This window comes from Chamaea fasciata, unplaced genomic scaffold (genome assembly GCF_029207755.1).
Source record: "Chamaea fasciata isolate MVZ Bird 193981 ecotype frontalis unplaced genomic scaffold, bChaFas1.0.hap1 SCAF_1, whole genome shotgun sequence".
Taxonomy (NCBI): Eukaryota; Metazoa; Chordata; class Aves; order Passeriformes; family Sylviidae; genus Chamaea; species Chamaea fasciata.
In genome coordinates, this window is record NW_027094086.1 from 98,085,086 (window position 1) to 98,099,228 (window position 14,143).

At 40.7% G+C, this 14,143-nt stretch overlaps 1 protein-coding gene across 2 annotated transcripts in view; it reads right to left on the reverse strand.

The window, feature by feature from the left end:
* Window positions 1-14,143, reverse strand: part of ITGA9 (integrin subunit alpha 9) — a 256,223-nt gene that overhangs the window by 5,806 nt on the left and 236,274 nt on the right. Inside the window, exons 27-28 of one of the 2 annotated variants that reach the window (XR_010722201.1) lie at window positions 9,116-9,235; window positions 7,889-8,077 (exon numbers count right to left, since the gene is read on the reverse strand). Coding sequence is in view for 1 of the 2 variants with exons in the window: in XM_066190554.1 (XP_066046651.1) it covers window positions 9,116-9,235 (120 nt within the window). In the remaining variant the exon portion in view is untranslated. The remainder of the gene's footprint in view (window positions 1-7,888; window positions 8,078-9,115; window positions 9,236-14,143) is intronic. The other variant, XM_066190554.1, reaches the window with a different exon arrangement.

The following is a 14,143-nucleotide window of genomic DNA, read 5'->3' on the forward strand; positions in this document are numbered from 1 at the left end:
CCAGAGAAATAGAGTACAGTCACCCACCTCCCACTTCTCAGTTCCAACTGTAATCACTGATAGTCACTTTTGCATATCTTCACGTTTTCTAAACCCTTGTACTTAAATAAATGCAACTGGTTTTCATCTCAGTTTGGATAAAAATTCTCATATCTCTGTTTCTTAGTCTCTCAGATAAAAAAACATTATTTTAATAACAGATTTTGGTAAGCATTCAAGAATATCTCCTCAAACTCAGCAGGGCACTGTTGAGATCACTGAATAAATATTTTGTTCAACATAATTAAACATTTATGTAATTACTACCACTCTAAACCTGTTTTCTTACTCCTACTGTATAAAACATGATGTTTTAGTCTTCTTTTATCAACCAGTTATTGCCACTAATTATTCCCAAATTGCCTGTATGTAGGAATATTTTGTGTTGTTTTGTCATTACTAAAATTCCATTAAATTGAACTTCTTGGTTCTAGTTTTCCGCAACTTTTAATTTTCTTCAAGTGTATTTTAATTCACAGGGGTCTAAAAGGCAGAATATTCAATCTTTCAAGTGGGTTTTTCCAGCACATCTTCCTAAAGTTCAAGTCCTTGCCTGTGCCTCGAATTGCATCCTGAATTCATAGCAGCATGAGACGATGCACACACGATGCACATCCTATCATCAATCCTTATCTCTGCCTCTGTCTTCTGTGCAAAGGGCATAGAAGCTGTAGCACAGTCTAACAAGCCCCTCTCTTTTGGTAAATGGGGCATGCAATTAATCTAGAGATGAGTGTACTCTGCTAGGAGCATAGGTATACATTACCTACTGTCCTAGCTCCAGCCAGACAGGGATAATTTCTGCAGTAGCCAGAGGGCGTATGGCTAGAACGTAGAGATTATTCTATACCACCTGACATCATTGCCAGGGGTGGGGGGGGGAGTCGTTTCCAGGGGAAGACGTTCCTTCTGGTCAAGAAAGCAAAGTGGAGGGAACAGTGGGGTAATGCTGGCTCTGAGACAGAGGGAGCAGTCCAGGTAATGTGGCTGCAGTCAAGTCAGGCTCGGTAGCAATTTGCATGTGAATTACTCTTCTCTTTTGTTATTAATATTGTTGCTCTTCTGCTTGTTTTCTTATCTCATTGCTGTTTCCAGTAAATTGTTCTTATCACAACCCATGACCTTCACACTTTGTACCTCCAATTTTCCTCTCTATGCTGCCTAAGGGGCTTTGGAGTGTTTCAGTGGGAACATTAAATTCAAGAATACAATTCCTAAACCACGACAGCCTAATTTGGTGCCCAAGTGGGACACAAAGGTTATGATAACAATAGATCTGCCCAGAGCAGGAAACAAACTTTATCTAAGTATTTGTTGTATTAGGTACAGAGCCACTGGCTACAATGTGGCTTGATCTGTTCATGTGGTTGTGGTACTTAACCCTGTATATATTCCTTTTTGTGCTCCTTGCAGTGCTCTTTTTCAGAGCAGGGAAGGATCAGGATTACTTTGTTGATGTACTGTCTGATAACAGTTTATCACATGATAACATGTAATGATGGTCATTTGGGGTTTGTATTCAGTATTGTTCTCCTACGCTTGCCTCAGGCACAATATTTCGTAGTCCAGTAAAAATCATACCTAGTCTGTTGGGAGAATAGGGAAGGGTGACTTCCCCCAGCTTTTACCCCCTTTTCCTTCTTCAGGTCTGTTACAACAGCTTTGGAGAATTTTGAATTCCCTTTGGATGTTAAGGAAAGCATGGTGTTGTTGCTATGTTGCCAGGTCTCCTCAGTGCAGTCCAGACCGTGATAAGAATTAAATAAAATAGCCTTAAATAACATGATCTTTCAGAGATCTGCCCTGATGGTGGATAGTCATGAGTGACATGGAATGTGGGAGAAAAGGCCCAGTTATTGGAGAAATCTGCTCCAATGACTTGGGAGTTCATCCCTGAACAACTACAGGACCTGATAAAGTGACAGAATACTTGCAACGAGAATGCTGTGGCAATACCAGAGAGGAGCAATTTATTGCAATGTGCTGGGCGCAGACTATGATTTATTGGGCATTGCCCTGTACTAGATAACAACTCAGGGGGAGGGGAATGAAAACACATCAGTGGGCACTGTGGCCACTCAAACTGCAGCTGAACCAGATGAACAACTTTGTGCCAGTAGCAGGTGCCCCTATAAAGAAATTCAAGACAAATTTAGTTCACTTAGTGAGGGATGAAGAGGAATAGGGTGCTCACAACAGGAGGAAGAAGCAGGGCCAGAGAGAATCACCTGATGCCTACCCCCGGGTGAGCTGCAAGATATGCAAAAACATTTCAGCCACCAGTCAGGAGAGCCTCTTGTGACCTGCCTGTTCTGGTGCCAGAATATCACAACATACAATATGAAACTAGATGGTAGTGAAGCCAGGCAGTTGGGATCCCTGTTCCAGGATGTAGGCATTGGCAAGGGGATTGGAAAGAGGACAGAAACCCTCAGCCTCTGGAGGCAACATCTGTCAGGCATGAGGGAATGGTATTCTCTTGTGGGTGACCTAATAGTGCACTGAGACAAGTGGAATGTCATGCAGAAAGGTGTCCAGGACCTGAAAGAATTAGCTGTTCTGAAGGTAATCTACAGGGATTCAAATAACAAACAGCCCCCTGTGGATCCAGACCAGGTCCAATGTACACAATCCATTTGGCAGAAGTTTCTATGGAGTGTGCTGTCATTGTATGCCAACCCTTAGGCATTGATGTCAATGAAACAAGAAACATTGCTTCAGGTGATTACCTGACTTTGACAATATGAAGTTCTTTTTTTCCTCCCTACCAACCTGTGCCTCAGCTGTGGAAAGACTGAACAAGACTGTAGACAGACTTGAAAGACTCAAGCAACCTAGAGAGAAAATGTCCCATGCCCCTGCCAGTACGGACCAGAGTCTCTGCCATTAGGAGCATGTACCCCTCTGCTGGAGAAAGGGGTACACACCATGAGGTAACCTGCAGTTTTACTGCATGACCACAGAGAGAACATGAGAAAGTGGAATGGAAAACCCAACTCTGCCCTAACAGCAGCATTACATCACATTCCTGCAAACTCACCAAGGCAAGCGCTATGTCCTTACAGTGGTAGAAGCAACCACTGGATGGCTGGAAGCAACCACTGGATGTACCCTGTGCCCTATGCCACTGACAAGGCCACTGTCTTGAGCCTTGAAAAGCAAGGTTTGTGGTGACATGACACCCCAGAAAGAATTGAGTCAGACAGTAGGACTTATTTACAAAGTCATAGACACCTCCTAGGCACCTGGGCCAGAGAGCATGGTAAGGAGTGGGTGTATCATATCATACCATATCATATCATATCATATCATATCATATCATATCATATCATCATGTCATACCATGCACCAGCCTCTGGGAAAATTAAATGTTACAATGGACTGTTCAAAAACCACATTCAAAGCAATGGATAGTGGAACCTTCAAACATTGGGATCTATGTTTAGCAGAGGCCACCTAGTTAGTTAACACTATGGGCTCTACTAATTGAGCCTCCCCTGCCCCATCAAAGCCTCCACATAATAGAGAAGGGGATAAAGTCCCCATGCTGCATATGAAGAATATGTGTTAGGGAAGTCAGTTTGGGTTAGTCCTGCTTCTAAGGCAAAGGCAAAGCTATCTGTGGAATTGTTTTTGCTCAAGGACCTGGGTGCACATGGGGGATAATGCAGAGGGACAGGAAAACAGAATTTGTTCCTCAAGGGGATTTGATTTTTGGGTAAGAACAGTCTGTAATGTTGAATTGTATAATATCAGTTGGTGAATGACACTGCCACTGTATGCCATAATCAATATGGACAAAAAGTATGGAATGCTCCAGATACACCAGTTGTGAGCTCCTGATGCAGCTTGCAACCACCCAACAGCACACCAGCCCTCCTGCCCTGGAAGATATTAGGACAGATAGAATCCACAATCATGGACTAAATTAACTCAACAGATGTCTTGGAGGGATGGTCATTGACTGTAGAAATTATACCAGTGCTTGTATATACATACATCACCCCCGCCACACACACACCTATATATATATATATATATATATATATATATATATATATATATATATATATACACACACACACACACACACACACAGATATGCACACACATTTACGTGTGGAGTTGGAAGGTATAGGATCTGGCATGACATTAATGGTATAGAATAAGGGGTGGAAAATGTCCTAGTTGCAGCTAGGACAGGGTTAAATTTTTTAGTAGCCAGAGAGGGCATAGCTAGAACACAGAGATTATTCTATACCACCTCATGCTGGGGGCAAAGGGAAAAGTCTCTTTGGGGGAGAAAGGTTTCCTTCCACTTGAGTAGGTGGGGCAGAGGGATTGATGGGGTTTGTTGGTTCTGAGCTGGAGGGAATGGTTGGGGTAGCATGGCTGTGGTTGGGCTCAGTGAGCTTTTTGCATGTGAATTACTCTCTTTTGTACACGTTTTTTATTAGTATTGTTGCTGTTAGTTTTCTTACCTCATTTCTGTTTCCAGTAAATTATCTCAGGCTGTGATCATTACCATTTGTGCTTCCACTTCTCTCCAGCCCACCACAGGGGAGCAGGTAGGGGCAGGGAGGAGCAAAAGGCTCAAAGTTTTAGTGGGAGCACTAAATTAGAGAATACCATTCCTAAACCATGATGCCTGCAAATACTTTATCAATGCACAATATATTGTTAATTTCTCCCAAATTTTGCTTTCCATATACAGATACACACATGTGTGCACACACAGAGTTATATGTATAGATCAAAGAAATACCCAGCTCCAGAACTGTGACCCCATCAGGCAGTCTGTGAGTTCACACATCCCCATCCAAGGACAGTCAAAGGGTTATAAGGGAAGCGGAGGCATCATCTACTAAAGACAATGCAAGAAATGAGAAAAGGATAGATGGTTTAGCATAATTAATTTAAAGGATGTGTTTAAAACCCATGGATGGTTTCAGGTTTTGAATCTAAACCATCTACTTATAGCAACTCTAATACTTTTTGAAGCACCTCCAGAAAGGACTGGTTAATGTTTCTCACTTCAAAGCCTGAAATCATCCATAGGTTTGTACACACATCTTTAATTTAGTTATTCCAGCCCATGTACCCTTTTGTAGCATAACCTTACTGCCATCTACAGTATATACTGAGTGGAAAGCATGTTTCTGGCAATATCGAACAATAAAACAACACAAAAACTGTATTAGTGTGAGGTGGGAAATTACACTTATTATTCTGAACTTATTTCTTGCCATGTGACAGCACTGTCAAGTCCTCTATTCAAACATGGGTATTTAAAGTCTTTCACATACACAATTCCCTTTAACTGCCATGCCAGATTTAAATCCCTTCAATCCCAGCTATATCATATCTAACAACACTCACATAGAATAGCATTCTTCAAGCACTCACAAAAACAGAAAACTTCAGTCAAAAATGATTTCAAACTGTTGAATTATCATCACAATGAATTTTCTTGTTGGTTTTTTTTTTTTTCTGCTGCTACTTTCTGCATATCCAAAGGCTGAATTACTAGATCTTATATTTTCCTAAACTCCAAAAGTATAAGCACTTACCCAACACATCCTGAAGTATGGGCCTGTGGCTATCCCTCTGGGATGTGAATTATAAATACATTTGAAGAGTGATGAGATAATAAAATAAAATTTAACTTGCAATTGAGAAAAAACAAAGCTGATCAGAGGGCAGGCAATATTTCTGCTTTTATTTTATTCAGTGTTTGGTAAATCTCTAAAGTTGTTATCATGCCCAAAAAGGTTTATTCTCCAAATCAAATAAAAAGAGAAACAGTTTGAAATGTGGATTGTAGAAGAATTGCTATGTTTTGTATTTTTAAAGTCTTTTTCCCATTAATCTAAGTAGATAGGAAACAAGAAAAAAATTATAACCATCATATACTGTGATGATGGCTATCTTTAATCTTTTCTGAAACACATTCTGAACTACAACTCTACCCCTCTCTTGCCAGTGGATTACATTTTTTCACATGGTTCCAGGATAAGAGCAACACAGCTGCAATGGCTGTGATGTTCTCAAAGTACTCTGGCACGCACAGCTCTCATTTGGAGGACACTGAGACCACAGAGAACATTCAGTCACATTATTGTTGCAGATTTGCATAGATCATTTTATCAAGAGAGATAACAGACATTTTACAAGTACTGGACACATACCACCACTGAAATGTTGCTAATCTTTCTCTTGAGGGTAGTGAAAAAATAGATGGCAGTCTGCAAGCTCAGTGGTGAAGGCAGTGTTTTGGCTATAACAGGAGCATTAACCATTTACTTGCACAAGAACAAATAAAAGAATGAAACAAATCTTGATCGTTCTTTAAGAAAATAAGCAGACTTCAAATGATCCACTCAACTTCTGCCTGGTGAAAACTTCATTATTTGTACAGACAGCCAACCACTTCCATTGTCCTATTTCCTCCTCAAGGTTTCCTAGATATTATACAGAATGAAGATCTAACCATATTTGGGAGGTATATATAGACTTGGTCTTGAATTAAAAAAGTTAATTATTACCTGACTGCATTTTTAATATTTGTAACAGAATAATATTGAAAAAAACTTATTGTAGGTCTACTGAAGCAAAGAAGTAGTACCCCGAGAAGCCTACATGTGAGACAGCAAGTAAGAATTTACTTAAAGCAAGTAGATAAATGGGTAACAAAAGCAATAAAATTGAAAAGTTTATCATGAAACTGTAGAGAATTCAATGCTTTGAGGACTACAGAAAGAAGAATTTCAGAGAATCCAAGCAAAGTCAGTTTTTGCAGTTTTTATGGACAGAAAGGACAGGTATGGGCTGTTAGGTTGCTACACACAGTGATCATATTTTTGTTATAGGTATTTTCAGCTGTTACTAGGATTTTCTCTCAAAACTTTCATGCAACTAAATGGCAGTTCCTTCACACATACTGAACGATCCCTATAAAATTTTAAAGAGCTCAAAGTATCAAGACTAACCCAGGAAGCAAAGGCCTGTATTAACTCTAGTTGGAGACCAAGAATTTAACTTGTGCAAGTTTTACCTGAAGACTCACAGGATAGTATTTCTCTTATCTTGCACATTTTCAAACAGTTCATCTCATGCCTTTTTATGATAGGGAATGAGTAATATGAAATCAGTCATACAGGTATCAGCAGCAATATATCCTTTATCAAAACTGTGTGTCACTGAGACATAAACCCTAGGCCTCTTACAGTCTCACATTTCTCCATTCTCATGATTATTCTTCCATCTTAATTGCATGAACTTTTTCCTTTTACTATGTCCAACACAGAAAGCAGAAATATTTCCCAAATGCTGTAACAGAAGTTATGAGATATTCTAGACTGTGGTCAGGCATTGTTTTTCCAAATGAACCTTGGCGGGAAAGTACTTAAAAATCTTCAAAACTGATTATAAAAGTACTTAAAATCTGTAACTCATATAAAATTTATATATTTTGTGATGTAGTGTATAATCTATAACCCAACTGTACACACATCTATATAATTTAAAATAAGAATTGCATAGCTAGTTTTAGATTTCTAAATCCATTTTATAGCTTCACAACCTGCAGCAAAATGTCCAGCACTTTGGGGCTGTGGCCTCCTGTCCCAGCACAGTTGGCTAGCAGACCCTGCAGCACACATGCTGCTAAATAGTGCAGGTCAGGCTCCTGGATTTCTGCCATGGGAAGCAAAATAATGCTGGACTTGTTCCCATGTGTGCATTTGAGATTTACTTCTCTCAAAGACAGTCCCTGACCTTGACTGTGGTCTCTTAAATTTATGGATTGGTAACAGGGAACTGAAAAATGAAAACACTTGAAGTTCCTTACCCTTCATTATTTACCACACCAGATGGCTGCTGGCAAGTGTTAGCATCAGCCCAGTTTTACTCTGTAACACTGCTTGAGTAAAAGAATTACGCTTTATCAGAGACAGTGTGAAGGCTGTCTTTTACAGGTCCAGATGCTTCTTCCTCTGGTAAGGCATTTTGCTGATCTGGAATTCGTTGTCTGAGGGATCTGAAAAATTTATTGTTAGATACTCCTCTCCCAAGGGCATCTATCTCTTCAAAAGTAGCTACCAACTAGTTTTTGCCAGACATGCACCAAATTGTTTTGCTGGTCAAGCAAGGTTGACCTGATTTTCAGGAAACTGAAAACTGGAAATCAGTGAACCTAAGTCATCATAAAAACATAGAAATGCAAAATATCTATGTGGGAAATATTAAAGGTAATAGGGCTTTCAGAAAGCTGTGGATGCATGCCCCAGAAACAGAAAGAGCAGAAGAATTTAGAATTAGCTGTAACTGCAAAGTTTGAAAATAGGAGAAGATACAATAGTACAGCAAGCAAGGATATAAAATAATGTCTGGAGTCTTAGGTTTGGCTAGGATAGATCTTAAGGCTGCAGAAAAATATGCTTAGCAAGATAGTAGAAAGTTTTAAGCTTAATAATGGAATATTGTTTATTGTTAATAGAAAGCATACAAGCCAGCATTGTTTGAATCAGGTGTATGTGTGCTTTCAGTGATTGGCTAGAACAATTGTCAAAAGGCTTTAGTAATATGCTATTGGCTAGATAGTTTTTAAAATGTTCTGTAACAAATCTTTGGCTGCTGCTGCTGGCAGACATGAGCTGTTGCCATCTTTTAATTGTCTAAAATCCTGTTATGAGACTCATGCTGCAATAAAAGCTCGAGGAACATCTAGCAGTAGTCCCATCCTGTTTGTGCCCAAAGCCCCAACATCTAAGTGTAATGTAACAGTAGATTTCTAAGAGAGACTTTCCATTGTCCTGAATTGGTTATCAGAGGTTTCAACTTTTAATAACCAGGCTCTAAAACTCCCTACTTTCTCACCTCTTCTCTTCATCATTAGTCCCCCCATGTCCTTCACAAAAGGTTGTGTATTAAATTGGTTTTGCAGACTAATGACTTTCGTAATGGAGTAGACAATTATTCAGTTCCTAAAGAAAATGGATATTAAATACAAGGATAAATTTCAGCTTTTTTTTCCCCTGGGATTAGCTTTGGTTTTATGTTGCATCTGTTACCTTACCTTCCATAAGAGCACAGCCAGCAACAGGAAGATGAGAATTCCCACCAACAAACTGATGGCAATGATCCATCCGACAACATACCCACGAGGCTCCAGATTGTGCAAAGCCTCAAAGACCACCTACAAAGCAAATAGAAAAAGATCTTTTTAGAATTGGAAGTTGTATTGTTTTCTCTTGTACTTATCTTATTAAATACATTGTATGGTGGCCTCACTGATCATATTTCATCTGTCAAACAAATAGGGAATGCAGCCTTAATTTAGTGCTTTCCAACAATTTTTCCCATAGGATTTAAAGCTTTCAAGTGGATTTTGAGTAGTCATGTGTTGGATCCAAATAATATCAGCCTCTTCTCCAGCACAAGACTTATCCTGCCAATCCCCAACACTGAGCTTGTTCAGGTGCTGGGCCATCATGAGAGGAATGACAGACTTGTGTTTACAAACAAGCAGTGGGTCTGCTGGTAGATAAAACTAGCACTGAGAGATAAAAGAAACAATGGGAAGGATTCCACTGATTGATGAATGGAAAAGAAGATATTTACATTTACAAACAAACTGTAGGTTTGCTGATAAATGAAACTGGATATTGAAAGACGAAAGAAACAATGGGGAAAACCCATAAATTCCATAAGAATTAAAAATTAAAAGGGGGATTATACATTAAACGGGATATTTAGGTATTAGCCACTCTGGGAAGTCTGTACCTCTCAAGTACCTCAGCCAATGAGGAAAGAGAAAGGGAAATGCAGCCCAGAAATTAGGACAAATAGGAGGCTGCGTCCTCCAAAATTTGAGAGACCCCCTGGGAAATGCCCCATGGCCTCTCCCTTTATGTGAATACAGTAAAAGGACTCCTCTGTCTTCTTTTTGGACATAAACCTCTGGTGTTTGTGGATTAATTTTCCTAATGTGGATTAATATTTCAATCAAATGTGCACAAAGTTTTGCATGAAAAAGTCTATCCCTTAGATTGGAAGGGATTGGCATGACATCTTGCATGGCTTCTCTTCCTCATCATGTTCTGGTCCTGCCAAACCCCCTGATGCTTCACACGAAATATTCCTGATGAGTTTCTGTGGGTTAGGTTTTCTCAAGTGAATTTATTGCCATTTGTTGTCAGGCAGATGCTGGGGGTGGCTTTCTAGGTAAATAGACAGTGATTTGGAAACAAAAGGAGTAGACAAGCACCCTGATATATCCTTGAAATAGTTTTGGGGAGGGGAACAGGGGTTTCTTAGCTGGGTGGGAGCAATTGTTTCCCAGCTGGGAGCAGAGACAGTCGTGGTTTTTTTTCATCTAGGACCTCTCCTGCACAGTAGTTTCAACATTGCCGTAGAGCTTTGCCTGCCACCTGCTTGTAAGCCTGTGGCTTGCAAGAGAGAAAGTCCTGGCTGCCCCGCTGACTGAGACTTCACCAGCTGCCAACACTGAGAGAGACAAGCACAATGCATGTGCATGCCTGGGGGAATCGTTCCTTCCCATCCTCTCCCTGAAGCCACTACATGGTGAGATGCCTGAAGCCAGAGATGCCCCCACCGGACCTCTTCTCTGTATGGTAGTGCAACACCACAATAAAGCACTGCCTTCCTTCCTAGCGTGTACTGGCTGCAATTACCAGTGGCAAAGACCAATCACCACTCGCGTGGGTGCCTGAGGGAGTAATTTTCCTTTCCCCCTCTCTCACCTGAGCTGCTGGCGCCCCCTGAAGCCGTGAGGGGCACCTTCTCTGCTTCACCTGAGTCACCATCGCCCCCTGTTGTGGTTGTAACTACACCAAAGGAGAAATAGCTTAACGAATGGGAAAAGTCTGTTAGTGGGGTTCTTTTTAATCATTGTTGTTTTTCGTTCTGTCTTGTTACATATATATATTCTAGTAAAGAACTGTTATTCCTTTTCCCATATTTTTGCCTGGAAGCCCTGAAAGTTTTGAAGTCACAATAATTTGGAGGTAGGGGTCATCTTTGCATTTCAGGAAGGCTTCAATCTTCCTTGGCAGATATTTGTCTTTTAAACCAAGACTGCTTGTTAACTACTTTTTCCCCCCAAAAAGCTGGACAACTCATACATCACTATTAAACATAAATCATCCCTGCTGTGCTTTACAAGACACATTGTGTGAGAGGCAAGGACATATGCAGTCATGGGTTCTTCTGGAAATGCTGGGAGCTGTTCTCTCTTTTTCTACAGCATGTATGGGAGGGAAATACAGACAACAAAGAGCATCCCCACCATCCATCTCAGGAAGACAGTGGGAGCAAATTATATTATTCATATACACTATGTGAATTTTCAGTCTCTTATTTCAATCAAAACTAGTTCCTCAGTGGTAAACTCAAAAATGTCACCTCTCAGTGAGGGCTATTTCTGTGTTAAATTTTGCAATTTAATGTTAAGCAAATGCAGAGGCAGCAGAGTGTTTTGTAAAGGTAATTAATTTGCTTTGTCTGGCTTTGTTTAGCAAGACAAAGTAGCTAGTTCTCCTCCCTCCTTCACAAACCACTTTCACCATCTTTGCTTAAAAGTGACAAAACCATTTTGTAGATATGAACTGCCTAATTAATTTTTTAAAAAAATTAACTGTTAAAAGGTGAAAATCCAGGAGTTATAGTCACATAGAATTATGCAATCCCAAGATGAAAGGTCAATGAAAGATCCCTAAAAAAACCTTCACTCACTGCTAACCCTGTTCAAACAGCTTCATTTATGAGACAGAAAAGGCAATGCAATACCATGCAATTTCTGTGAATCGTGAAGGTGGGCATTCAAGAAAAGGCTGCAAAAGGAAGGAGATGGCAGCACTGGTACAGGGGCCAGAGATGCCCTGCATTCTCCAACCATACAGATTTCCAAGCCTCAGAGAAAGCCATGGGGATCCTGAGTGAGTGCAGGCAACAGCTCTTCTTTGAGTGGGAGCTGGGAGAAGGACAGACGCTCAGGATCCCACTAACAAACATTTCTCTCTTTCTATAAGCTTGTGTAGCTTCAGCAAACAGCCACAAGGATTACAGGCACAGATGAGAGAAAAGGGGTCACTGTATTTTCTCTCAGTGTTGCAATAAAGAAGTACTCAGACATCCTTCATCTCAGTTTCACAGGTTAATTTAATGCTGGTTAAGATGGAGGAAGAATTTCTAGAGGAAGAATTTGAATATAACTGATTTATACCCACTGCTTTTTTCTATCAATGAGATGTTATCAGGCATCTCACAAAATTACAGAAGGGACCACAGTGGGTTATCTGGTCCAACCTCTCTGCTCAAGCAGGGTCATGCTAGAGCACGTTGTACAGAACTGCATCCAGATGGTTCAGGAATATCTCCAGAATATCTGAGGGAAACTCAGCTGGAAGTGAGATTGTGATTGGCTGGAGGGACACATGGACAGTGTATGAACAGAAAGGTGATTGGATGGTAGAACGTGTGGACAGCAGCACTGAGCTGGGCCAGCCAATGGGTGCCTTCTTTCTGTTAAGTTCTGTTAGGTCTCAGTTTGGTTTCAGTTATGTCGGGGAGAGATTAAAGGTATAAAAAGGGTGTTCTACAATAAAGGAATCTCCTTTGGATGCATAAGGGGGTTCATGTCACTTTGTTCCCCATTGCTACAGATTGGAAGATCTCTTAAGGGAGGCACAGAAGGTGTACATCAAGAGAGATGAGGAGAAGGCCAAGGCAAAGGCCAGGGTAACGGTAACTGCTATTAGAGAGGGAAACCAGCATGTAAGGAACAACCGCTGTAAAGGAGAAAGACCTTGATCGGGAGAGAATGGTCAAAGATGGGATAAGGTTCCTTGGGACTCACTTCTATTGTAAGGACAAAGGACATACCAAGAAAAATTGCCCCCAAAGGGAAAGGGACCTGAAGGTTTATGAGGACCAGTGAAAAGGGAAGGCAGAAGACTAGGGATGTCAGGGATTCTATCTCCTGGGGACAGAGTACCATCAGCAGCCCTTGAAAACCTTAAAAATAGGTCGCCAGGAAGAAGAATTTGAATTTTTGGTAAACACGGGGGCTGAAAGAACTTGTGTTTGTAAAATTCCAAAGGGGTGTGAAAAGAGTAAGATACTGTGCAAATAGTGGTCGCAAAAGAGGAAGAGTTTTAAGCATTAGTTTTAGAGCAAGTAAGGTTTGAAGGGACAAATAAAACACAAATTGAGGATGTTCTATTAGTTCCAGAAGCAGGGTGCAACTTATTGGGACGGAATTTACAGATGCATTTAGGCATTGGGTTGTTCCCAGCAGAAGGGAAAATAGTAGTTAAGCTTCTTCATTTAAGAGAGGAAGATGATGAGAAGATTCATGAAATAGTGTGGACAAGACCGGGAAACTGAGGTAAATTAAACATGAATCCTAGAGTAAAAAAAATAATTGACAAAAACCACCCAGTTTGGGTACCACAGTACCTACTCTCCCTAGAAGGGATGTAGCAGGGCATTTCCACACCCAAGAAAATGATTCTATTTAAGGAAAAAAGTTTTGGTTTACCTCTGGACATATAAAGAAGCCCAGTTGGAAAGTTCTGTGCTCTTCTCATCAGTATTGGCTCAGTGCCAGCACAGGGAAACTGGCTGGGTTTTGGAAATGTTTCTCAAAACCTGTAGCTGTTTCTATTGGCAGCAAGCCAAATTGTCCCTCCTTGATCCTTGTATACTTAAGAATGAGCTCAGAGGTGCTCAGGGCTTTTTGGGGTTTCTCAGTCAAGTGTCAGATGCTTCTCTGGCAACTGCATACCCCTTTTGTTCTTTTGTTTCTGCATGGCTTGTTATTTTCTCTTTTATTAACACCTTTGCTTTACAAAACACACCCAAGGAGCCATCTTGCAACATTATTAAGCCACTCTGGGAGGTTGCCAGTCAACCCTCAGACTTGATACATCTTCAAGGGGCTAATTACACTCTGGCCACATGTAAGCCTTTATCAAAGGGAGATGAGGATTGCAGCTGGTCCCAGACTTGCCTGAAGAAGGGACCTCAGAACCATATATGTCCCCCCATAATACACCCATATTGCCGGTAAGGAAGTCAGATG